A 27,058-nucleotide genomic window follows, 5' to 3' on the forward strand; every position below is an offset into this window, starting at 1 on the left:
AATGGCTGATACCACTACGTTATATCAGCGCTTTGTAATCTGTCTGCATATCAGTCCATTTTTCTTGTGCCAGTTCAAAAAAATGGTAGTAGTAGCCTAGAATCCCCTAAAGGACTTAAGGTCAGGCTGTGGAATCCCTGATGCTCTCTGAGCTTGTTTTTTGGGTTGCAGGGTTTTCATTAACAACTAGATAACAGCATCAGTCCCTTTAATTTAATCATCAGTTAAGGTCAGTCTGCCAGAAGCAGAATCTCCCTCTTAGATTACTTATCAGAACATTACTTTCTGCAGAGGTGCTAGCCTGATGCTTACATTTTGGTGCCAGATGAAGATTTTTTTTTCTTTAATAATGCTTCAAAATATAATATGTTAGTTTTAAAATTGTAATATTTGTATATTTTTAAATTATATTTTATAACATGTTTTAATTGATTGTATAACACCCATAAAATTTCAATATGGGTGTAATCTAACAGTACAGTGAACACTAAGAGGGTAGGGAGATGAAAAAATCAGCATGATCTAACTTTTTTTCTGATACCCTGAAGTAATTTAAGAAAATGAAATTCTTAAAGCAGTTTTTCAATTTAAATTCTGTGATTTGTTTTCTTTTGTATTCTACATTTATAAATGTGACCTAATGTGTTAAAGATACGTAAATTGTAGCTATGCTATTTAGTGGTTTAATATATTTAGAAATATTGACACGGAATATTCTATTTTGATATGTGTCCCCCTTTTTGCATAATGTTTAAATGATTGCTAAACACATCTAAAGCACATGTAGTATTCACATACAGGTGAAACTCGAAAAATTAGAATATTGTGCAAAAGTTCATTTATTTCAGTAATGCAACTTAAAAGGTGAAACTAATATATGAGATAGACTCATTAAATGCAAAGCAAGATAGTTCAAGCCATGATTTGTCATAATTGTGATGGTTATGGCTTACAGCTCATGAAAACCTCAAACCCACAATCTCAGAAAATTAGAATATTACATGCAATCAATAAAACAAGGATTGTACATAGAACAATATCGGACCTCTGAAAAGTATAAGCATGCATATGTACTCAGTACTTAGTTTGGGCCCCTTTTGCAGCAATTACTGCCTTAATGCGGCGTGGCATGAAAGCTATTAGTCTGTGGCACTGCTGAGGGGTTATGGAAGACCAGGATGCTTCAATAGCAGCCTTCAGCTCTTCTGCATTGTTCGGTCTCATGTGTCTCATGTTTCTCTTGGCAATGCCCCACAGATTCTCTATGGGGTTCAGGTCAGACAAGTTTGCTGGCCAATCAAGCACTGTAATCCCACGGTCATTGAACAGGTTTTGGCGCTTTTGGCAGTGTGGGCAGATGCCACGTCCTGCTGGAAAGTGAAGTCAGCATCCCTATATAGCTCGTCTACAGAAGGAAGCATGAAGTGCTCCAAAATCTCCTGGACTTAATGAAGCACAGTGGACCAACACCAGCAGATGACATGGCTCCCCAAATCAACACACACTGTGGAAACTTCACACTGGACTTCAAGCATTTTGCAGTGTGTGCCTCTCCATTCTTCCTCCATAATCTGGGTCCTTGGTTTCTAAATGAGATGCAAAAAGTTGCTCTCATCAGAAAAGAGGACTTTGGACCACTGAGCAACAGACAAGGTCTGTTTTTCTTTAGCCAAGGTAAGACGCTTCTGACGTTTGTTGTTCAGGAGTGGCTTGACAAAAGGAATACGACATTTGAAGCCCATGTCCAGGATCCGTCTGTGTGGGGTGGCTTTTGATGCACTGACCCCAGCCTCAGTCCACTCCTTGTGAAAGTCCCCAACACTTTTGAATGGCCTTTTCCTGACAATCCTCTCCAGGCTGCGGTCATCCCTGCTCCTTGTGCACCTTTTTCTTCCACACTTTTCCCTTCCACATAACTTTCTATCAATGTGCTTTGATATAGCATTTTGGGAACATCCAACTTCTTTTGCAATTACCTTTTGAGGCTTTCCCTCCTTATGGAGGGTGTCAGTGATGGTTTTCTGCACAACTGTCAAGTCAGCAGTCTTTCCCATGATTGTGATTCCTACTGAACCAGACTGAGAGACCATTTAAAGGCTCAGGAACCCTTTGCAGGTGTTATGGCTTAATTAGCTGATTAGAATGGGATATTTTGAGCCTAGAATATTGCACTTTTTCATAATATTCTAATTTTCTGTGATTGTGGATTTGGGGTTTTCATGAACTGTAAGCCATAATCATCACAATTATGACAAATCACTGCTTGAACTATCTTGCTTTGCATGTAATGAGTCTATCTCATATATTAGTTTCATCTTTTAAGTTGCATTACTGAAATAAATGAACTTTTGCACGATATTCTAATTTTTCGAGTTTCACCTGTACTACAATTTTATTTTACATTAGTCAGAAGCTACTAATTCCTTCCCCAACATAATATTAAAATGGCTGAGTGGTTGACAGCCAGTGTCCACTGTTGAGCTTTTGAGTTTGCAAAGCATCGTTGCTATCACATTTTCCAACAAATGACCAGAAAGCCATCTCCCTTTTAAAAATGGTATAGGTTAATGATCCAATGTCATAGATATCTTATCTCTATCCAGTATCATAGAAAGAGACAAGGAAGAGAAAATGTTTAGGAATCTTAGGATGAAAATTCAGAAATAGTCATGGTTTATTAAAAGGGTAAAGGTTTCCCCATCCAGTCATATCTGATTCTAGGGAGGGCAATGCTCATCTCTGTTTCTTAGCCAAGGAACCAATAGTCCAAGAGCTTTAACTGATACGTTTAGTGGTATTAAATGAAGCAGACTATATCCTGATGTGTGAATTTTAGTTTTGAATAATTTCAAAGTCTTATTCTAAGAAATGCCAGTATGTGCTAGAAGCATATACACCATCCAGAAGAACATATACTAGAATGCATGTTATATGCGAACAGCAGTTGGGGAATTTGGCACAAAAATGATCTATTCCTTGTAATTTCCAATTAATTGTGCCCAACAATTACTGACAATTGGATAGAATCTAATGGCAAAGTTGTATCAAGGAAAACAGAGCACAGAGAAATAAGGCAATTTTTAATATGTATTATCAATCTTTTTTTTTTATTCCTGATTTTTCTGGAGTTGAACTAGAGCAGGCGTGTCAAATTCAAGGCCCGCGGGCCAAATCTGGCCCATGAGGTGCTTAAATCCGAGCTGCCTCTGGTGGCTAAAATGGGTTGCTTGCAGGGGGTGTGTGTGTCTCATTTTCACCTCATTTTCATTGTCTCCTGCAGCACTCTGCTGGCTGAAAACAGGCCCAAAAACGGCCGGCAGAGTGCTGCAGGAGGCAATGGAGGGGGAAAATGAGGCAGAGGGTGGGCTACACGCAGACCTCTCTATGCCCCATTTTGGCCGATAGGATGCTGCAGGAGGCATCCGTCCTGCCGCCCCATATCCCACTGCAGAAAACTACAATGTTCATCCAGTCCTCAACATCCCTGAACTATAGGATTCCTAGGTGAATGGCAGAATAAAGGAGAGAAGGAAGGAAGTCTCACAGGATAAGGGCTTTCTGCCTGTTGCAGGTCCTTCACATTTGCAATTTATCATAGTGGTTAAAACTCTGAATTATTGTGTGTCAAAATTTGTATTTAAGTAGAGTGAAAGCCATTAAAATTGATATGTATCATTTGTTACTTATGATGATGCTACTTAAATATTCAAGAGAATGGTCAATAAAAAAAACAAATTTAGAAGTATGTAATTGTATCAACCTTTTAATTAAACAAAAATCAATCAGCTTTTTTTAATACAAATGGTTTGTAACACATTCAGAAAATTATTTCCACTGTTTAGTCATAATTCAGATATATAACTGTATTTTAAAACTTCTTGTCACAGCGTTTTACCAACGAGGATCATTTGGCTGTCCATAAACATAAACATGAGATGACATTGAAATTTGGTCCAGCTCGTAATGACAGTGTCATTGTAGCTGGTTAGTATATCTTTTATTAATCCAACTCGTGGAACGTGCCCAGATTTTGTGTATTTTCTGTATATGCTTGAGATTCTGTCAGAGTTTCTTTGTTTTTTAAAAAAAAACTAAAATGCAGTTATGTCATGTATTGACCTTTTCCTTAACATTGTTTTTGATAAATTAATAACAATCTACTGGCTATATATGCTTCAGCCTTAGTAATTAAGAGCACTTTAATATACAAAACTTCACAAAATTGTTGTGAGAAGTAACATCTAGCAATTTATTGTAGATACAGAGAATGCATATCCACACAATATATTTTTTGTCAAAGTCATCTGTACATGTTGCTATGAGATAGCTTCTTATGGTTTCTTACATTTTTACTGATCTTAATTATATCTTATAAAGAAGCTTCAAAAATAAAGTTTATTTGATTGAATATACTCTTGCTTAATCTCTTTATATCTTTGATGGTCTTTTCTCTTATGGTAAAATCTTCTTTTAAATCTTTCCATTTTTGCTTTTGAACAAAAAGGTTTATAGAAAAAAATGGAAAAGGGTCTGAACAACAACAATTTTAGCATGACACAGTAAACAGAATTAGGGTGGGTTTTTTTAAAAAAAATCTATTTTGTAATCAAAACATTCCAAAATGATGCATTGACTATATTCACATTGCACTATGGTTTGTTTGGATTTGGATTGTCATGTTATATGATTTGATCCATAGGGGTTATAAATCATGATTGGCTCAATGTAATGTGTGATCCAGGACATAGGTTTACGTTATTTGGAAAGTATTGTTTGCATAGACCTGATTCACATGTATTTTATGTCATTGTACTATATAGAATACAACAGAATTACATGTAATGTTATCTTCCAAAGGTAATTTTAACAAATGCATACACAAATCCTGTATGAAAGGTAGACCATAGCTTTTACAGCAAAATAATTCTATAATGTTATGATTTAGTTATTATGTAGATTATTTTCTTCTTTTGTCCCATGAAGATATTTAATTGCAACTGCATGAACTATCTACCAATGAAATACTAACATAGCTGCCTAAATGTTATCGTCCTATCTCTGACTTTCAATTATTGTAATTGTTAGATATAAGATTCAAAGAACAAAATGAGATTTGGATGATGGAGCATATGTATCTTGGGAATGCTTTAAACACTGTTGTGTTTGAAGGATTGTGTGCTGCTGACTGGAAGTGATATACAATTTGGAGAACAATACATTTTAAGGTATTCTGATGAGTGCTCCTCCACCCTCTGATTATTTTGTTCTTCAAATCTGGGTCTCGCCAATATCCCATGTTGTCATTATCATCAGTACAAAATTAATTGTGGGTTTTAGGGTATTTATATTCTGCGGTGGTGGTGAAAATTTGTACTGATTGTGTTTTTTAAAAGTTTCTATCATTCTCTCCCTTTTTATTTATTTTGAATAGAAAGATACTGTTCCTCAACATTAGGTGAAGAGATTTCAGGCACAAAAGATCAGGACCACACATGAAGTTCCAATTAAACTGATTTATTACTAATCACCCCATGCCCAGGAAACTGCTCCACTAACCATTAGCCTTGCTTGGCTTTAGATAAGGGTCAATGGAATTCAAGAGATATACAGGACTTAGTCTGCTTGTGCCTACATAGATACTTTAGGTGATTTCTCTTTTGACTTCTCCCCCATGTTCTGCCACTCCTTCTCATATAAGAGATTTTTTTTCTTAATACCTGACTTTTTTACTTTAACTGCTCAGTTATAATTTTTAAGATGAAAGGCTACTTTCAAATAAATTGAATTTTATGATATTTTGGAGAAGCAAACATTTAATTCTGTGTTACATTTGATTTTGAAATTCCAGTGCAGTATTTGCTTTTTCTAAAACCCATGAGCAAAGTAATAGATAAAGCACATCTTCAAATACAAAAATGTATCTCTATTCTTCCTTATATAGATTATCCTAAATTTCTACAAATCAGATGTTCATATTTTTAACTATGATGTTTGAATTTTCAATAATGTTAAAACAAATTAAGGTGACATTAAGAACAAGATGTTCAACTTTGTTCTTACTGTGCTCTTGATTGAACATATTAATTTTATAAAGTGCACATGATATTAATAATATTGATTTTATTGCCAAGCATGTATGTCTTTATATTAGGGGTTAAATCATATATTTCCCTTTTAATCTCAGATCAAACTCCAACGCCAACTCGATTTTTAAAGAATTGTGAAGAAGTGGGCTTATTCAATGAACTAGCAAGTCCTTTTGAAAATGAATTCAAAAAAGCTTCTGAAGATGATATTAAAAAAGTATGTAAATGTAGCGGATTAAAACTATATCATTTTAGGGAGTATTGATTACTTGAATTCTGCTTGCAGCTAGAAATTTTGCATTAACAACATGAGGATGAGCATAAAAATGTTATTTTAATTCAATATTACTGTACTTGAAAGACAAAGCTCTTAATAGGCTTTTTGTAGTTCTACATTCTATTTATAAATCGACACTGTTGTTTTTCCTAAGATTGAACTTCAAAGATATTACTTTATATTAAGTTAATATTAGCAGTAGATACCTTCTAACTAAGAAATCATATTTTTGGCTACTACATTGGCATTATTGTGAATTCCCTGTTCTTTAAAGAGACATTTATATTTTGCAGGTTTTAAAATTTATCTCGCCATTAATTGTTACAGATGCCTCTAGATTTATCACCTCTTGCAACTCCAATTATAAGAAATAAAATTGAAGAGCCTTCAGTGGTTGAAACAACTCACCAAGATAGTCCCTTACCTCATCCAGAGTCTACGACCAGTGATGAGAAGGTCAGAGATTTTTTATACTTCAAATATACAGTATTTCTATGGATATTACCAGTAAATCTAAGATAATTGTAAGATCATAAATATTCTGCTAAACTTCATCTGCAAATCTGTATTCCTCATATAGGGCAAAATAACCCACATTAATGTAAACATTACATTAAAATTAAATTTTTAAAGTTCATTTTTGAAGCACAGAAATGCAGTTTTATTGGCCTGTATAGTTATTAAAAGTCAGTATAGCAATGTTTGAGATGCAAACACAATCTTTACTGCTATGTATCTCAAATGGACTAGGCACGCAAACCTAATCCATATCAAGAATCCATACCGGTATTACACATTTAAGTGATATGCTTACTTACTTTACTTTATTGATTAGGCTTTGGGCCATATCAAAGTGCAGTGTTCCAGACACAAATTATTGCTAAAATCTGATAAAAACAATTTAAATGTAAGTGATGTAGAGACACTTACCAAGTGTGAGAGAAAAAGACCCCTCTCAAACATTGATAACAACATGTTTGCAGAATATTGTCTTTGCTCGTAGTCTTGACCAGACAATCTCTGCTGGGGTGGGTGATCTATTTTGGGAGATGAAAGTGACATACATTTAGTTGTAATGTGTTGGGAATTTCATTAGCATTGGCAGCGACAGATGAGGCAGAAGCAGGTCATGGAGAGAACCAGAGCAAAAGTGAACTGATTGACCCATTTAATCTCTTTCTAGAATCCCTCTTTTTTTCTCATACTTTTTTTTTCATAATCTCTTTCTGACACTATTTTTTCCTTTCTCTCTTTCTTTTCTCACAGCAGTCTGCTGGGGAAGGGACAGATCATTCTTGCCAGGGGTCTGAACTGATCAGTTGTGAAGAACTTTTGAAATTAGGCTGAGGGTTGCATGAAATCGGGCCAAGGGTTGCATGTGGCCTTAGGACTGCAGGTTGCCTATTCCAGATCCATGTGGTAGTTCTTAATGTAAGAAACGGTAGTAAGTTGCAACTAAAAGAATTTGAGGGGTTTAAACATTTTTGAGAAAAAATTAAAAGAAATCTAAATATAATGAAAGAATTCTGATTATCTTTGATTCAAATGAGGCTTGGGAAATTGAGAAGCTTTCATGTTTCTTGCAGGAACTGTGTCTGCAGCCATCTGCCCAACCTACTTCCACAATTGTACGGCCAGCTTCTCTACAGGTTCCTAATGTGTTGCTTGCAAGTTCTGACTCAAGTGTCATTATTCAGCAAGCCATACCTTCACCAACATCTAGCACTGTCATAACACAAGCTCCATCTTCCAATAGGCCAATAGTGTAAGTGTTAAAAAGATACTAAAATGTTCTTATTTATTGTAAATATGTCCTCACAACTGCTGGTATAAGCTTCAAAGAATTCAATGAAGTGGCAAGGACTAGTTGGGATTTTGAAAAGTTGAAGAAAATAATCCAGATTTTCTAATAAAAACTGTCAGTTTTATTTAATTTTGTACTTTATATATGACTAAAGGGGGGGGGGGTGATGGAAACAAATGTTGATGTTTGTTTTGTAAGTCATAATAGCTCTGGCTTATCTCCAGAATTCCTCTCTTAGAATATTTTCATTGATTTCCCCCATTTTTTGTGGGCGCCGTCTGGAAATTTGATGTGTTTGTTAGTTGTATTTTGATGGAAGAGAGGAATTGATAAAAAAACATTTCTTCTTCCATTAGTGTTTCTTGGTCTTTTTTGCAAACCGAAGGACTAATTCAGGTTGTAGTACCTCATAGCTGGATCAGATTGTTTCTTCCTCTTCTTTTGCTTCTGCTTCTTTACAATAACATTCCAGGTCTGAAAGGCCCCATTAACCCCACCATCTGAAAAACCATCAGATAATATTACAGTCTTCCATAGACTATTTATAATTTATGACCAATAGCAATGATCCCCAAACAAATCTCATACTGATGTAATGATGAAACCCATAGGATGAGTATATCTATGATTTTTTTAAAATAAAAAACTGTGTATTTTAATAATTTCCATAATTGGGTAGGATTGTTGCAAATATTTATGAAATAAAATTAAATTTTATCTGTGGTCAAAATGTTTTAAAAAAACTTCATGGCATTTTTTTTCTGGTGGTAGAAAGGAGAATCAAAACTACAAATTAAAATTAATCTAACATTGGAGATGAGTAGAAAATATTTCAGCACCCTAGACCTTTTTAGAGGACTATTGAAATTTGCAATATTCTTTCTACTATACATGCTAAAATTATTTTTTCTTCTTTTCTTAGACCGGTGCCAGGCCCTTTCCCCCTTTTGTTGCATCTTCCCAATGGACAAACCATGCCTGTTGCTATTCCCGCTTCAATCACAAATTCTAATGTGCACGTACCAACTGCAGTTCCAGTAAGTCTTCTGCATGATGTAATACCTTCCTTCAAAGTTTGGACAAGTCCCTCTCATCGAATCCTTATACTGGGAATATATGAGTCTCTGGCAAAACCAAAAAGGATGGTGGGAGAGGAGTACATAATTAGACTGTACTAATACTGGGAAACTGAAATTAGATCTAAATCAGGATCCAGTGGCTTTTACTGTTACGATTTTTATACTTTATTGTATTTTTGTAATCTCCTTAGCCACCACAAGGCATCAGCACACACATTTGATTTTAAATAAATAAATAAACACGTTCTGGAAAGATTATTTCCCAAACAGACTACTGCCCTTGGTAGGGGTTCTTCTTCCTGGACACCTACTACCTAATATCAGTAGATAGGATTAAAGATCTCTGAGTCAAACTTTAATAATCTCATTGAGATAGAGCAGCTTTGTGGTGTACCCTGTTTCCCCGAAAATATAACATGTCCTGAAACTTAAGGCCGTGCCAGATTTTCGCGGTGGGCAAAAATATAAACCTTCTCCTGAAAATAAGTCCTAGTGAAGGGGTGGGTTCAGCCAGAAGAGGGGGCAGCCCTTCCCTTCCCCGGTCACCTCAGGGCTTCTTGGCCCCTTAATCGGATCAGCTGGGCCGCTCCATTCACAAAACAGCTGATTCGTGGGTGCCACTCAGGCCTCTGCCTCCAGAAAACGCCGGTCGCTTTTGCAACCAATTGTGGCTGCAAAAGAAGCCAGAGGCCAAGCAACACAACCCAAATGCCTCATGCCCTCCGTACATAACGGTGACAGTCACAGCTCGCGATTCCGTCCACGGAACAAGAAAAGAAGGCATGGAAATCAATACACCTGGGACATTGGAAGAAGCCCTGTGAGGAGACGCCGCTGCTGATGTGCAGGAAAACCCTGCAGATCGTCCTTTTAAAGAGGAGTTTCACCAGGATGAAGGCGACACAAACGCCACCTTCATCCACCTCTTCGTCCTGGTGAAACTCCTCTTTGAAAGGACGATCTGCAGGTGGGGGGGGGGGATTTCCTGCACTTCGGCAGCAGCGTCTCCTCGCAGGGCTTCTTCCGATGTCCCAAATGTATGGATTACCGTGCCTATAAGAGGTTGCTTCTCACCTGCATATTCACATTGAAAGCTTGAAATGGGGCATTTTTTGCAAACGGCTTGAAAACATGGAGGAGGATATTCCTGCCTCTCACCCTGTTCTGAAGGTCAGCACAGACTGAAAACAAGATAAGAGACAAAATCCCCCCTCCCCATTTTCAAGCGGTCTGCCTCATTCCGATCCTTCACATTATCCAAGATTGAAGGCATGGAATGGGGTGTTTTTGCAAACTGCTTGAAAATGGGGAGGGGGGATTTTACTTTCTGTTACCCTGCTCTGAAGCTCAGCACAAACTCAGAACAGGATAAGAGGCAAAATCCTCCCCCCCTTTTTTTTCCTGGCAATCGTTCTTTCCTTGGGATCTCAGCGCAGATGCACATCCCCCAAATACTCTATCTGAAGCCTTCTCTGCGTTTATGCAGAGTTCCCAAGGAAAGGATGGTGTGTGGGTGTGTGAGAGAGAGATCCCTACCCTCCCCCCCCCCCCCCCGCAAAGCAGCCACATCCCTCCACTAACCTGCTTTCCTGCTCCATTCTCCACTGCCATGTGCAGGGCAACAAAAGTAGTTTGTGGGACTACTTCCAACTTTGCGAGATGTGGGGTTTTTTTTGTTGTTGTTGTTGTTTGGTTTTTGTTTTTTTTTTTGCGAGAACTTGGAAGGTATTTTCTGGTATTTCTTTTACCATAGGCACAGAGTCTACTTTTCTTGTCCTGCACGTGGAGCGGAGAATGGAGCTGGAAAGCAAGTTAATGAAGGGATGTGGCTGCCTTGGAGGGGGAGTATGTGTGTGTGTGTGTTTGTGTGTTTTTGTTCGTTCTGCCAGGAAGAGCGCCCGCACCCCGGCGAGGCCAGAGCAGCACAGTCGGCTGTTCCGCGGCCAACAAGCAGGGCAGTCAAAGTCTAGGATGCAAGGAGAACTTGGGTCATTGTGTCGCAGGCAAGCAGGTGGTGAGACGGAGAGGGTGGGGCTGGTGGGCTTGCTGCTTCCTGCACCTAAAAAATAATAAGACCTACCCGAAAATAAGGCCAACCCCTTATTTGGAGGGTCAAAACACGGTAGTTAAAGTAAGGGGATGTTCATTCATTCACACAGGTAGAAAATCCTAATTGCTTATGAAGTAGAGTTTGTTTGTATTTGGTCTTAACTTGGACTCTCTTGGACAGCTTGTCAGACCTGTTACCATGGTGCCTAGTATCCCAGGAATTCCAGGACCCTCATCCCCACAACCGGTGCAGTCAGAGGCAAAATTGGTAGGTGCTGCATCATTTTCCCAGACATAAAATTGTATGAAAATACTAATAATCAGTACAAAGCTGATTATGTTTTGATTTGAAGTCTTCTGGTACTTTCTGATTCTTAAATCATTGACAGGTCTGTTTTTACTTCCAATGAAATGAGAGTTCTGAGGGAGCCTTTATGTTATGCAGGGTGGGGTTTAATTTCAGAAAACAATAAATTTTAAACAATTAGCAACTTGATTCTCCTTCACATCTTCTTTTCCTTCATTAATTTCAGCCCGTAGCAGAAGGGAGAGAACCTCTGTTGGCTACTTTATTAGCTAATGCATTTTCTAAGTCCCCATAGGTAGAAGATGTCATACAGGTCATGGTTGTCCCAAAGGTACTTTTTCAAGAAGCAACTGGACTTTCTGGTTTTTCTTTGAAGGCATTTCGCTTCTTATCCAGGGCTGAAGAAGCTTCTTGGATAAGAAGCAAAATGTCTTCAAAGAAAAACCAGAAGCTCCAGGTGCCACTTGAAAAAACACCTTTGGGACATAGGATTTAAAGAAAAATTCCAGGCATTAAAACACATTAGTGACACATAGAACAAACTGACCTGTTGACAGTCCAAGATGAATTAATGTTACCCCTCCTCCCCCCCAGTTGAGGGTTGATTTGTCCAAACTGAATCCAACTCAAATGACTGTTCACATTTTGTTGATGGAAACATGAAAACTGGATCACAATTTACATATTTAAATGTAATATTGTATTGTAATTTATATATTTGGAGAAAATTAATGTAGCCCCCACACAATTCCTGATAAAAATAATAATTTTATCAACCACTGTGGCTGAAAAATTGGTAGTTTAAAAATTAAAACTGCAGTTGAGGCAATGTTTCTGATTTAGCAATTCATTGTTGTGAGTTCATTTTATTGTTATTTGTTTTTAGTGTAGAAAGTGTTAATTCTTATCTATTTTTGTTAGTGTGCATTGGTGAGTGACTGCAATAAATTCAAATTCAACTCAAATAATTCCATGACCAGCTCAACATTTGTATAACTTGAGGTAAAATATATTGTAGTTTCTGTTTTTTTCTCAGCTGCATGAATATATATAGTTTAAACGTAAGTGCCTGCTAGGTTAGAGTTATGAGTGCCTACATGCAGTCAGGAAATTGACAAATATAGACTGGAGAGCAATACACTTCCTTTGCTCCTATTTCTTTGCTGTAGTTGGTATTTAAGGCATTCTGAAGCTTTAAGACTTGTGGTCATTGATAGCACGATTCTCCTTTTAAGAGTTTTGAAAGTAGCAGCCATCATCACCCTTGATAGCATTGAATTCCATAGTTTCTATGTTTTGTAAACATAGTTTGCAGAATAACTGATTCTTTTCCTAAACTTAGATGTTCATTATTACTTTTAGAGATTGAATAAACTGATCATTTGATTATAATACCGCAGGTATTACATTTGGAAATGATCAAAGTGGATGGGATTCCTACAAAATTTAATGGTAGCCATATAATTTCAGAGTAGCCAATGTGACTACAGTTAGTAGTCTACTGTACTTACAAAAATGAAATTATTCATGAGAAACTAGAAAGTCATGTTCCTTTGAAGTTATAATTCAAACCTTTGTTACTTAACTTCACATAGTGCATAAATTATTTTATTGTAATTTTTAATTGTCTATATTGCATGTATAATGATAAGCAATTATAGTTCTTTGTTTCTTGTAGCCAAATCAACACAGGCCATACACAAGAGGAAAGATAATCAGCAGGTTTGAAAATATGTATGCAGATTTATATTTTAAAATGCTAAGAGTGAAGGAGATGAATATTAACAACATAAGCCTTTAGAACATTAAAAAGTGGGAAGCAAGGGAATAAAATGTCTTGACTAAGAGTACTGTTTACCAGTGCATTTTGTTTACGTTCCTACTTACTAATAATAGTAACAATAGTAGGTGTGTTCTCTTATATAATAGGACTAATTACACAACACACAAACAGCAGAGAGGTCATTAGTATACTTCTAAATTCTGCCTGATTTGAAAAAGTAACGCACATCCACACAAACCAAGAAACTTAAGTGAGAAGAACATTCAAAAGGGGATAAAAGAATTTAAACTAGCCGTGACCCGTCAAAACCGCGTTCCACAAAAGCGCGGTCGATGAAAGCGCGTATGTGACGTCATCACAGCGCGACGAAAAAGATCGAAAAATTGAAATAAAAATTAAATTACAGCAAGCCGATTCACATAAAGGTAAGGGTTAGGGTTAGGGTTAGGTTAAAGGTTAGGGTTAGGTTTAGAGCGTTAGTGTTACGTTTAGCGTTAGGTTAAGGGTTAGCGTTAGGTTTTTCGTTAGGTTAAGGGTTAGGTTTAGGGTTAGGTTAAGGGTTAGGGTTAGGTTTAGGGTTAGGTTTGGGGGGGTTAGGGTAAGGTTTTCGCTTTATTTTTACATTTTTCGATCTTTTTCATTGCGCTGTGATGACGTCACATACGCGCTTTCGTCGACCGCGCTTTTGTCTACCGCGGTTTTGTGGTGGAACCAAACTAGCACGTTGAGGACTAAGCTTCTAAGAAAGGCCAATATACAGATAGTCCTTGCCTTATAACCATTCTTTTAGTGACTGTTCAAAGTTACAACGGCACTGAAAAAGTGACTTATGACCATTTTTCTCATTTACAACCATTGCAACATCTCCTTGATTACATGATCAAAATTTGGACACTTGACAACTGACTCATATTTATGAGAGTTGCAGCATCCTGGGGACATGTGATCACCTTTTGTGACTTTCAGATTAGGAAAGTCATTGGGGGAGCCAGACTACTTAAGAACTATGTTGCTAGTTTAATAACCGCAGTGAGTCACTTAACAGCTGTGGCAAGAAAGATAATAAAATAAAATGAGGCAGAACTTACTTAACAACTGTCTCATGTAACAACAGAAATGTTGGGCTCAATCGTGGTCATAAGTCAAGGACTATCTGCACCTTTTTTCAAACTTGAATTAAATGCTCGTCAATACGTTTGCCGGTATATTTATTATAATCATCACTCTCACATCCAAGTATGTACAAACTGTGATATTTCCCAAAATAATGTTATAAAGTAAATGGTTTTTAGGCCTGGTAGTCAAAAAATACCTAATACTAGTGTGCTTCCTTTTTAAAATAGTATCATTCACTGTTCTTTCTTACAAAGCTGCTCTTGGGAAGAATAAATACTCAATAGTGACTGAATGTGTAACTTGTGATTATTCCAGCGATACTTAGTCAAAACAAAACAAGGTGTTGAATCTTATTTGCTGCCCTGATTTCTTCACCAGAATTTCATGAACTTGAATATTGTATATTATTCAAAACTGACTAATTAAATTAATGGCAATTAATTACCATATGTGATAAAGAATGCTTGATTTTATATATATATATTTTAAAAAAACATTTTCCCTATATTTGAATTGAGCATTTTGGTGTAAAAGAAGTGTATGGAGAATACTTTTAGAAATGTAGATTGTACAATTGCCCTAATTCAGAATAATTTTCTATTAAATCTTCAAAATATTTTTGTATTCTATGCAACAGTTCTCAGATGTATAAATATCCAATCAGAATGCTGTTTTTTAAAAAAGAAACGTTACTGCAATTTATATTTTATGAAGCTTGAAATGTACAGAATTAAAAACAAAAATAAACCATGATGTCGCGTCCAAAAAGGCTGCCAGAGCAATCCTGCCTACCAGTTGGAAGACTTTTCCAAAGCCCAGTTTACTGGTTTTTCCCCCCATTCTTCTCATAAGCTGGTCTAAATTTCTGCCAAAGTTTAAGGAACTTTTATCAAAGCATGAATTGATCAAATCTATGACTGCTAGGATGATACGCTAGAGATTATTCATTGCAGCCTAAATATTTCAGTTTAATTTTTTTCCTTTTTGGTTTAGTTAAGTGGGGGGAAATTTAAAATTTTGACACTAAAGCTTTATTATTATACATGAAGACATCTGTGGAGTCTGTAAATAATGAGTTGAATTGGGAAAACCCCTGAATCCAGTCTTTTTGTTAAATGCTCAGCTATCAGTTTTGGCAAAGAGTGTTGTTGCCCAGCTGTGATCCATCTGGTTCTGCTGTGGTCAGAGTTCAGCATTAACACACTGGCCTTAATTAGAAGGGATGTGCAAACCATTTGAAAGTATGACTCCTGCTCTTAGTGCTCAAAAGACAGTTTTGCTGTCAACATTTCCAAAGCTGCAAATGGCTGGGCTTCAATTGTAATTCCAGCACAAGTGTCTTCAGTGAAAAAGACATGGAAAGGCCTTGCACTAAATTTTTCACAGATGAAAGCTTCATGAAAGCTTCACATAATGGTGAAAAACTAATACTGGTTCTCACTTGTTTTTCAAACACAAAAAGCTGTTCTTGTTTCCCAACAGTTTATAATCTGATTATTGAAAATAAGGCCTGTTATTATACAAGGTTATCTGGATTATTAAATGTATAACTGAGGACCCTTTAAGGGAAGCTCTCTATAAGTGTATATGGGAGAAAATCTTCTGCATTATTATAAAAATTGAGTTTCCACTTTGCTTCCCATTTTCTCCAATTTAAGGAATTAAGACACATTTTATCAATGATCTGTTTTGAATTTTTTTAAATTAATAAAATACAGTCTAAGACCATTTAGCCTTTTTGAACCGTTCAAGGTTTATTTTGCTTGAGTGTAATGCTATATTTATTGTATGTTTAAATATTTTAAGTGTTATTTTTATTCTGCCCTTTCCTGTTTAACATTTTTACTTTGTTATTAGCTAGCTTGCTCTTAATTAGATTAACCCTATTAGGATGCAAGAGGAAATATAAATATAAATCAGATGTGTAAAGTTAAATTAGGTTTTAACATTGGCAAGAACTTTAGGAAACTGTAGAATATTAGTTTTAATAATAAACTTGTAGCAGCTTTAGATTTTTTTTAGTTTAGTAGCTCTTGCTACTTGAAAATTTAATATTAATATTACAATGAAAACCTAATGCAAAAAATTGCCACTAAAACATTTGTACCACTTTAGAGTTGTCACTTGAATTTAGAAAAGATTAATATTTCAAAATATTTCTCATTTAATAAAATACATTATGGGTAAATCTAGAAACCTATTTACAGAGGTGGGTTGCTCCCAGTTCAGCCCAGTTTGGCTGAACCGTAGTGGTGTTGGCGGGAGGCTCCGTCCACCTGCTCGGCCACTTCTACGCATGCAGAAGTAGTAAACCGGCTAGCAACCTACCACTACCTGTTTACATTTATATAATTGTACAATGGAAGATCATGAACACTGGAATTAGTGTTAGGGATATATCTATATTTTTAAATAGAAATATGTAAAATCAGAAAGTATTAGAGCTGAGGTGGCACAGTGGTTAGGGTGCAGTACTGCAGGCCACTTCAGCTGACTGCTATCTGCAGTTCAGCAGTTCAAATCTACCAGCTCAAGGTTGACTCAGCCTTCCATCCTTCCGAGGTGGGTGAAATGAGGATCCAGACTGTGGGGGGCAATATGCTGACTCTGTAAACCGCTTAGAGAGGGCTGAAAGCCCTATGAAGCGGTATATAACTCTAACTGCTATTGCTATTGCTAACTATGCTGAATATTGTAACTAAGCCTGGAAAATATAAAAGCTTTTAAATTTTAAACTATAAACTCCTTGAGATACCATGCATTTAAATTTTTTTAATTGCCACCTAAAATCATTGGTGGTATTCAGTCGGTTCAGACTGGTTCAGACAAACCAGTAGTGGTGACCTGTGAGTGGGCCTGGACCCGCCCCGACGCTATGCTGTCGAATTTAGCAACGTTTTCTCAGCTGCGCGTATGCATGCAAGATGCATGTGTGAGCAAAGCACATGCGCATAAGGCCACACACGTAATCACATTTTCAGTGCGCCGCAAACCAGTGGTAAAATTATGTGAAATCCACCTCTGCCTAAAAAGATGGTGCTTTAGAAGTAATAATATACAAATGTCATCAAATGAGTTATGAAAGATAATCATGGTTTCTGAAATATCAGAATTGTAGCAAATGAAGAGTTAACATTTATTGTGGAAAAGAAACAAATCTTAATTAGAATTATTGTGATAGAAAAACATTTTTCTTCTTAAGTGGCATTCCTTGGAACTCTGCAATGTCTTGTGGCAAACTGAGAAATACCTAGCATATAGTGGGTAGCCTGTAGGTTTTCTGCAGGGGTTACTACAGAGAATTGACAGAGGGTAGCTTGGCAAATGTTCAGAAACTCACATTAACTTAGTTAAGCTCCACATGGGACCTTATATTCAGTGGAATTCTTCTGACCTGCCTCTCTGCATGCCAAGCTAATCAGCAAACACCTAATGAGCCTGCTGTAAAGAAGCAGACCCTTTTTTAAGTTCATTTTTATACATTCTCGGAGCGGGGCGGGGGGGTAAGACTTCATGAGGACTGATGATGCTGCAAAGACCACAATAATGATAATTAACTTGCTGAATTTAGAAGATTATGCTGTTAATTAGTTGCAAAATAAAGATAAGTAATAGAGTAGCAGATGGTAAGATAACACCCAGGAGAAGGAAGGTTATTACTCTGATGAGGTTTTGTGGCAGATATGAAATATGGATCTGACTTTTTCATAAATTGTTTTTACAATAATACTGTTTCTGTGAACTCATGATGGAGTGATCTAGTGCAGCCAATTCAGGCAGATGTAATAGGGGTTTATTTTCGAGGATAGAGGCATTTTTTTGCAAGCACCTTTATCGTTTACTGTTAAATAGCAGTTAATATTTCAGATATATTGCAAATGTATTTTATTTGTTTGTGCAATTGTTTCTTTTCTACAGCCGCCCATCCCAACCAGTGACACTGGGCAATGTACATCATAAGTGCATAATAAAACAATAGAGAGTATATCTCATGTTTCCCCGAAAATATGACATGTCCCGAAAATAAGGCCATGCCAGATTTTTGGGGTGCAAAAAACTATAAGCCCTCCCTGAAAATAAGCCCCTTGGACAACCCCTCCTCCTCTGGCCAGGCAGAGCGCCACTCACCGCTATATCCCAAAGGTGCCAAGCCATGGGAATCCGGAGGGGGGGGACAAAGGCAGTTTGCCGCCTTTGGAATACCGCTAGGTCAGTGAGTGGTGCTCTTCCCGGCTGGAGAGGGGGGTTGCCGGGCAGCTGCTCGTGAGTGTGATCACTTCATGGTTGCTATGTTGCGTTTCTGCAACAGCGCAACACAGCCTTTTGCCCCTGAGGCTGTGCCTGGCTGTTCGGGAGCCCACTCACAAGAGAGCAGTGCCCAGCAACCCCAAAACAATAAGCCCCACCCACCCCCGATAATAAGGCCCAGGCCATATTTTGGGTGACAAAAGAAAATAAAACTCTGACTTATTTTGGGGGAAACACAGTATATATACACATTGCAATAATCCAGTCAAGGGGTCACAAGGCCATCAGTGACTTCACAACACCTCCCAATGCAGGATTGTGTTCAGTGGGCACACAACCCAGAGGTGGATGCAAAGACCCTCCTAGCCACAGCTGCTGCCTGCTCTTTTAGCAGAAGCTATAAGCCCATTTTGAGTGTATATCTCTGCACTTTAGCCTTACTAATTCTGTGTTTGATTTTGCTCTGCCAATATATTTCTATATGTCTAGTGCAATATAGTGATGGAGACCTCTGTTAAGTTTACTAAATTTAGTAAGAGGTCTCAAGTAAGCCTGTTACGCTGTAACATAATTTGTAATATGATTATGGGTACGTGTATATTATCTTAAGGTTAAGATACCAATGGCAGAATGCTTGGTAGGAGGCAGTTTATGGGTTTTATGCAATGCTGAGTGAAAAGAATTCTACTTACATATGAGGGCTTTTTAATCAAAGTCTCTGATCTTAGAAAAGCCCATTTTGGGAATTCGGTGATCTTATGAAATTGTAATGTGGCAGCAAGTTATAGTAGAAATTGGATAAAAATGTAGGTATACATAACGTTACATTTTTTTTATTGCTGATTACGCCTTCTGTTGCAGGGCATCATTCATCATTGAGTAAATGGAGTGTGTATGGGTTTTGTCTCCCTCTCTTTAGAGATTAAAAGCTGCTTTGACCCAGCAGCATTCTCAGGTAACAAATGGAGATACTACTAAGGGACAAACAAGTGGACTAGTTCGAACTCAGTCAGAGGAAGCACGACCACAATCACTACAACAGCCCGCCACGTCTACTACTGAAACACCGGTAGGAAACAGCATCTGATGAAGTTTACTAACATGAAAAATTTCTTAACAATTCTTTTATGCTTTATTTCATAATCATATGGAAAGGAAACCAATTCATCTTGGTATAATTAGATAAAAGGAGAGGACAGAGTATATGGCAACTAAATTACAAGCAAGAAAGATAGTTGACTATGTACTCATGGTGCAGAAATGAAGATGGACTTAGTGACTTAACTTAAATTTACCTGCTTTTCACTGCATTTATCACCGTTGTAAGTGCAACATTGTTGCATTTATTATTGTTAAACACTTACTATTGTATCTCTGTTAGTCTTTTGACTGTATTGTTTAAATTATTAAAAGGGACTGTTTTAAATTTATTATTGTCTTGGGTGCGAAGGTGATAATGAATTAAAATTAATTCCACTGTGATTTTGTGTAACTATATTAGGTTGGAAAACAGTTTTATACATTAGACAATAATTGTCTTCTCACTTTGGGGTAGACAACTTTTAAATTTTCTGTGACTTCATTACTTTCACACATTGTCCAATATTTTAAGTGTTTTAGGCATGCCCATTCATAAGTTTCCGTTATTTTACATGACATTCAAATAACAGAGTCACTAATAACAATCCTGGAACCTTCACAAAATAAATGTTAAACTTTATAGTGGATATCAAAAAGCATGCAGAATCTGCCGTAACAAGCTGTGATACTCTGGTACCTCTAGGCCTCTCCTGCTCAGCCTGCACCACAAACGCCAAATACAGGAGGCCGGCGAAGAAGAGCAGCAAATGAAGATCCCGACGAAAAAAGACGGAAATTCTTAGAGCGGAATAGAGCAGCTGCTTCAAGATGCAGACAAAAAAGAAAAGTTTGGGTCCAGTCTTTGGAGAAAAAAGCAGAAGACCTGAGCTCACTAAACGGTCAATTACAGGTATTTTGATTTTTTGACTTGCAATTTTACATTTTCTTATTAAGAAGTTTAGTCAATCAAAAATTGTAATTATTTTTGAATAATAAACATAAAATTGTAGAAACGGGCCACTCTGTTGCTTATCTGTCTTAGAAAGCTGAACTAACAGTGATCTCAATAGATCTGGTGTATTAAGCGTAGTGAAATCTGCATCCAGCCTAATCTTTACATATTTTATTTCAGTACAATTTGAAATGGTAGCAATGGATACTAAACAAAAACCTCTGATTAATAAAAATTATATGTCCTGAATCTAATAAACACCCAGCCCTTGTTTAGAAATTACCTTAATTAGTGACTTTTTGCAAATACGATAGTAATAAAATAAAAAAAATCTGACCAGTGTGCACATTGACCAGAAAATTTTGTATGCCCGGCAAAAATGCATGCCAGAGTGATAAAGCTGGTGTAGGTATACAAGAACTTTATTTGAATAAGACAGAAGCAACCAGTAATCTTAAAAAAAAAAAAACCTCCCTCCCCCCCCTCTCTCTCTCTCTTTGTGTCACATGTTCACTTAGTAACCATTTTGGTTAATGACCTGGTGGTTGGAACGGAACTCAGTTGATAAGAAAGGAGTGGATGTAAAGTAGCTGAGCATGATTTTACAGAAGACAACTATGAGCAACTGGTGTCCTGCTCAGTTTGGACAACCATTTCAACTTCCTTTTTTTCTGTCACAAAGGCAGGTAGAAGAGGACAAGAGGGGAAATGGCAGTTACCGTCTTTTTCTACACATTTTGATTGCTAGGCTCATGAAAGGTGATCCCATCTACTTTGTTCAGAAGATTATTATTCTAGTTCTCATTAATTGATAAACTAGGCTATAATAAGTTGACTTATACTTCCAGTATAGATTTTTTTTGTGGTGTTTTATACCGTGAGATTTTGACGTAATCATTTTTGTAAGGCCCAGAAGAAAATATTTCTTGAAATATACACTCAGGGGTGGGTTTCAGGCGGTTCGCGGCGGTCCCCGCGAACCGGTTGGTCGGCGAACCCAGAAGTAAGTAACTTCCGGGAACGCCGAAGGACCCGCCCGCCCGCCCGCGTTTCTTACCCGGTTTTGATGAGTTCTGCGCTTCCACGCATGCGCAGAACGCATACAGCACCTGCACGATCCTCCAGGAGCAGCTGGAGCATCGCACAGGCGCTAGTATGCATGCGTGCACTGCACGCGTGCACGAGGACGCCGCCGGCCCCGTTCCAACCGAACCGGTTGGAACGGAGCGAGAAACCCACCCCTGTATACACTCAATATAATTCCTTGGAGTTGATTTCTTTGGGTATTATGAAAGTGATACTATAAGTTGGACTGAAAAAATTGTCAGACTAAACCAATCATCCATGTTGAGAAATTTCTTAATATTAACGCACAATAATAACAGTAATATAACAGCAATAGTAACCATTGTTAAGAGCACTCGTGTTCAAGCAACTTGTACAGGTAGTCCTCAACTTCCAACCACAATTGAACCTCAAATTTCCATTGCTAAGCAAGACAGTTAAGTGAGCTTTGCCCCATTTTATGACATTTTGTGCCACAGTTAAGGGAATCACTGCAGTTAAATTAGTAACACAGTTGTTAAATGAATCTGGTCGCAAAAATGGATCACATTCGCTATATATATATATGACTGCATATCCTCTGATCCATCCAACATTATAATAAAGTTTGCAGATGACACAACAGTGCTGGGTCTCATAACTGGAGGGGAAGAAGTCCAGAAGGTATCCGCATGGTGCTCAAGAAACAACTTACATCTAAATACTAGTAAGACAAAGGAGATGGTGCTAGATTTCCAGAGAGGAACCTGCCCCAGTGAATATCGAGGGGGGCTGTGTGGAGAGGGTTTCCTCTTTTAAATTCTTGGGAGTGCTTATTAGTCAAGATCTCACCTGGAAAAATAACATGTCTCTGGTGATTGGAAAGGCCCAATAGAGACTTCATTTCCTTAGAGTCCTGCAAAAAAATCAGGTGGAACAACGGCTGATGACCTCTTTCTATCGGTCCACCATAGAAAGCGTCCTCACATATTGCATTACAGTATGGCATGCTCGTTTAACAGCTGCGGATAGGAAGGCACTACAGAGAGGGATCAATTCGGCACAAGAAACCATTGGTTGCCCTCTGACACCACTGGATGACATCTCCAGATCTCGCTGCTTTAGCAGAGTAAGGAAGATACTCAGAGATGATTCACACCCTGGTCAGTGTCTCTTTGCACTTCTACCATCAGGCAGAAGGCATCAAAGTATAGCCAGCTGAACAAACAGGTTTAAAGATAGTTTCTATCCTTGGGCTGTGAGACTTTTAAATACAACCACAATCACTCCATGTACATGCTAGTTTTTTTTTCTTTTTCTTTCTTTTTTCGTTTCTGTTATAATTTTGCACCAGTGAAGATAAAACCAATTTCGTTGTATTTAAGTACAATGACAATAAAGATCATACTTATACATAACCCTGGGACATTGCAACCATCATAAATGCAGGCCAATTACCAAATGTCTGAATTTTGATCACATAACCATGGGGATTATGCAGCGGTCGTATATGTGAAAACGGTCATAAGTCACTTTTTTAAATGCTGTTGAAACTTCACTAAGCAAATGGTTGTAAGTTGAGCACTACCTGTATTCTTTAAAAAAGCCAGCATAAAAGCATGCTGAACTTACAGAATTATGCTGGCAAGATACCCAAGTCCCAATTTTTCGGTCTATAAGACACACTCCCCCCCCTCTCCCCAAAAGTAGGTGAAAATGTCTGTGTGCCTTATAGAGCAAATGTTGCTGAAACCCCGTCCACTCATCGGCCCCCACCCACCGGCCTCTGCCTCCTAACAATTTGCCTCCTTGCATCAAACATCCTGGTCAGCTTCAGCACAGCCTGATTTAGCACAAGCAACTGATTGGATTAACCTCCCGGAATACCGCTGCTCAGCTGTTCCAGGCTGCAGAGATCACCGCTGCCGCCTATCTCCACCTCCGCGCCTCGGCATGTCCCATTTTCGGCCAGTTTCAGGTGGTGGGGATAGGCAGCAGCATTGACTTTAGTTTGGAAACACATTAACTTTATTTACATTATTCTTTATGGGAAAAATTGGTACTTGTTGTTTTTAGTACTTGTCATTCCTCCCAGAACCAATTAACAATGAGCACCAAGTACTATTATATTGATGAACACCTCTCTTGCCCTTTGAAAATATCAACTATATAGTCTGTCCAAATGCATATTTCGATCTTCTAAATATGTGTTTGGGTAGACTACATAGTTCACAATAGAAAGAAAATATTGGTTAACTGCACTCTCCAGTTCTGTTAAAGTTTGTTATTAATATCTGCCACTGTTTTGTTTTGAGTTTTAAACACGAACACAAACAGTTGCTAGATGAGAACAGCAATTTACTCAAGGCTGAGTAGATAAAACAGCTCACAAGGAAAGGAATGTAAATCAGCACAGAATCTCTGAGAAAGACAGTTATCTGGAATAGTTATGTTAATAAGAAAAGTAATCCAAAGTCCAAAAAACAGATTTGTCATCCAGTCCAAAGGTCAAAGTTTCAGGGTTTGTTTTACACAAGCAGAATTCACAGAACTCACACACCAGAGCAGCAGATCAGATGGTTGCTTCCAACAGAGAAACTTGTTTCGTTGCTGCTTTTTAATTGTAGCTGCAACTAGCTATCTTTAATAGGATCGTTCTCTCTCTGCTTGACAAGGCATTTCGTTAAGCATCTTTCCAATGCTTTCCACTCTACTCAACAGTGTGAGGGCATGAAGACCATATCTCATCAATTGATTGCTCCAAATGTTCGGATAGGGTGTGTGATCAGCTTCAGGTGATCCCTGGCTTGGTGTCCCCATGAGGCTGACATTCCACTGATTCAGCTCTAGCAGCTTCTTCAGAGACAAGAGTCCTGGATCATTACAGCCACTGTGAAAAATAGTAACTAAATTAATGGGAAGAGTATTTTCTAACAAATCTCATTCAGTTTTGTTTTGTTTCCAGGCTGAGATGAACAGCCAGGTGAATTGACTAGGGTTTATTCTGAAAAAAAAATATATGAATAAGCAAATAAGACAATTTGAGGTCAAATCACCTGATGACCATATGTGGTATGGCAGCTGGTTTAATGAATGGGTTTACCACAGTCAATCTGTGATTGTACCCATGACACTCAAAGATGCAAATTCATTCACATCATTTAAAGCTGAAAAATGCTGCCCTTGTGTTAATTAGTGTATTATATGTGCTCACTACTGTTGATACTTTCAAAAGGGGGAAAAAAGCACTACAGGGACCCTTAGCCTCAGGTGTTATTCCTGTTTTTCCTTACTGCCCAGTGATTGATATATTCAACTAACTGTTTAACATGGGAGAAACCGCTACCTTGACAAAACTACTTTTCGCTACCTTCAACAATTATGTTGCAGTAGGGAGCCAACTGTTTTCCTGCCTCTTTTCTTCATTTAATGTACTTTCTTGAATCTATCACACTTACCCTAGCCTGCCAACTGGCTATTTACATAGTTAACAGCGAGAAAAGGGGGTGGGGGAGATTCTGCCATTTCCCAGCCAGCAGGTAGAGATTATTCTGCATGAGAATCTTTTAGTCTGCAGAGGACATTCTGTAATCCAAGACATTTTCTTGGAATATACTCAGGTCATGTAGGATATTTGGCTGGCTAGGTGTCTGATACTCCCCCCCTGCCACTCCCAATACAATTCATAAAATTTACTCTATTTCCCTGAAAATAAAACCTCCCTGGATAATAAGTCCAATTTGGTTTTTGAGCACATGCGCTAAAATGAGCCCTCCCCCAAAAATAAGCTCTCCCCAAAAACATTGCAACACAGCAGCAGCCATGAGGTGACCAGGCTCGCTGCCTCCTACACCTCAAAAATAATAAGACCTCCCCGAAAATAAGGCCAAGCGCTTATTTCGGGGGGGTCAAAAGAAAATAAGACCCTGTCTTATTTTTGGGGAAACGGTAGAATATTCAGTTCTGTTCTGTAGCAGTTGCAATGAAGGAAACAGTACAATCCTAATTCTTCCTATTGAATTTAAAAGGCTATCCTATTCAGGCAACATTGAGAAGACTATACATTTTTGGGGTTATTATCTGGGTATTTTAGGTGTTGGCTCTGAAAAGTTTGTTGAGATAGTATATTTGTTTTAAATAATTTAATTTGTCTTTCAAGACAAATTATTCCCAAAGTAGCTTATGTAATATAATTAACATAATTACATATAATTTAAATGTAAAAATACAAGTATTGGTTATTTCAGGAATAGTTGACAATGATACCTGGACTTAAACTAATTTGTTCAACTCAACATATCGCAAGGATATATATCCTGAAGCCCTAAAGCAGGGGTGTCAAACTCGCGGCATCACGTGACATATCACAACTTTTTCCCCCTTCGCTAAACCGGGTGTGTGACACATCTGGCCCACTAGCCACAAGTTTGACAGCCCTGCCCTAAAGCTTCCCAAAACTTCGTAAAAGTTCTCCTCAAATTATACTTTCTAAGGAGATAATTATTAAATGCATACAGAGAAATGATTTTACTACTTATTAATTTTAATTATACAGAAATTAAATTAAAATTCTGCTTTTGTCCTAGCCTTACTGTCTCTTGCGATATTGAAGTAAAAACTTGGGTTCAGAAATGTTTTGGAATCTGTGCAGTGGAATTTATTTTTTATTTAAGACTACAACAAAAAAGAGCCAGTTATGTATAACTTAATAATGACTGAGATGTATATTGATATCTATTGATAGATAAATATTGGTGGCCATTTAAATAACCTGATCACGAAGTTATAGGTCAAATCTTCCTTTTTACTTTCTCATTGTTATCCGTTCTGTTGCATAATTGGGTCTACCTCAGGCCTGGTCTGCAAAATCCAGACAATCACCAATGATAGCAAATATTACATGCTGAAAGTGTGTTTAATATATAAAACAAAGACGTTGCACAGCCAAATCAAAACCTGCAATTTCTTAAGTTGTTTAGAGTTTCAGCTGAGACAAAATCCAGAAGGGTATAATAGGGTCAATGGGTCAACGGTGGCATTGTTCTCCTTTCTCTGTTCCTCCATGGCCATTGTTCTTGCCCTCCTACCAAATTCAGCACCTTCTTTCTCTTATTCCCTTGACATGTTTACATTCAAGTACTCACCCACTCACTGTTCATCCTGTAATTTTCTCAGTGCCTTTCTTCTTTCTTCATATTTGTCACACTTGAATTCAGCCAGCCTGCCCATTCCT

The 27,058-nt window shown here is 37.6% G+C and overlaps 1 protein-coding gene across 3 annotated transcripts in view; it reads left to right on the forward strand.

Moving 5' to 3' along the window:
- ATF2 (activating transcription factor 2) overlaps positions 1 to 27,058 on the forward strand; it is a 47,755-nt gene that overhangs the window by 10,561 nt on the left and 10,136 nt on the right. Inside the window, exons 3-10 of one of the 3 annotated variants that reach the window (XM_032215315.1) lie at positions 3,888 to 3,984; positions 6,185 to 6,303; positions 6,691 to 6,819; positions 7,950 to 8,128; positions 9,090 to 9,204; positions 11,477 to 11,563; positions 19,669 to 19,818; positions 20,533 to 20,739. In XM_032215315.1, coding sequence (XP_032071206.1) covers positions 3,888 to 3,984; positions 6,185 to 6,303; positions 6,691 to 6,819; positions 7,950 to 8,128; positions 9,090 to 9,204; positions 11,477 to 11,563; positions 19,669 to 19,818; positions 20,533 to 20,739 — 1,083 coding nt within the window. Of the gene's footprint in view, positions 1 to 3,887; positions 3,985 to 6,184; positions 6,304 to 6,656; positions 6,820 to 7,949; positions 8,129 to 9,089; positions 9,205 to 11,476; positions 11,564 to 19,668; positions 19,819 to 20,532; positions 20,740 to 27,058 lie in introns of those variants that run through there. The other 2 variants (XM_032215324.1, XM_032215331.1) reach the window with 2 other exon arrangements.

The sequence above is a fragment of the Thamnophis elegans genome, chromosome 1 (assembly GCF_009769535.1).
Source record: "Thamnophis elegans isolate rThaEle1 chromosome 1, rThaEle1.pri, whole genome shotgun sequence".
Classification (NCBI taxonomy): Eukaryota; Metazoa; Chordata; class Lepidosauria; order Squamata; family Colubridae; genus Thamnophis; species Thamnophis elegans.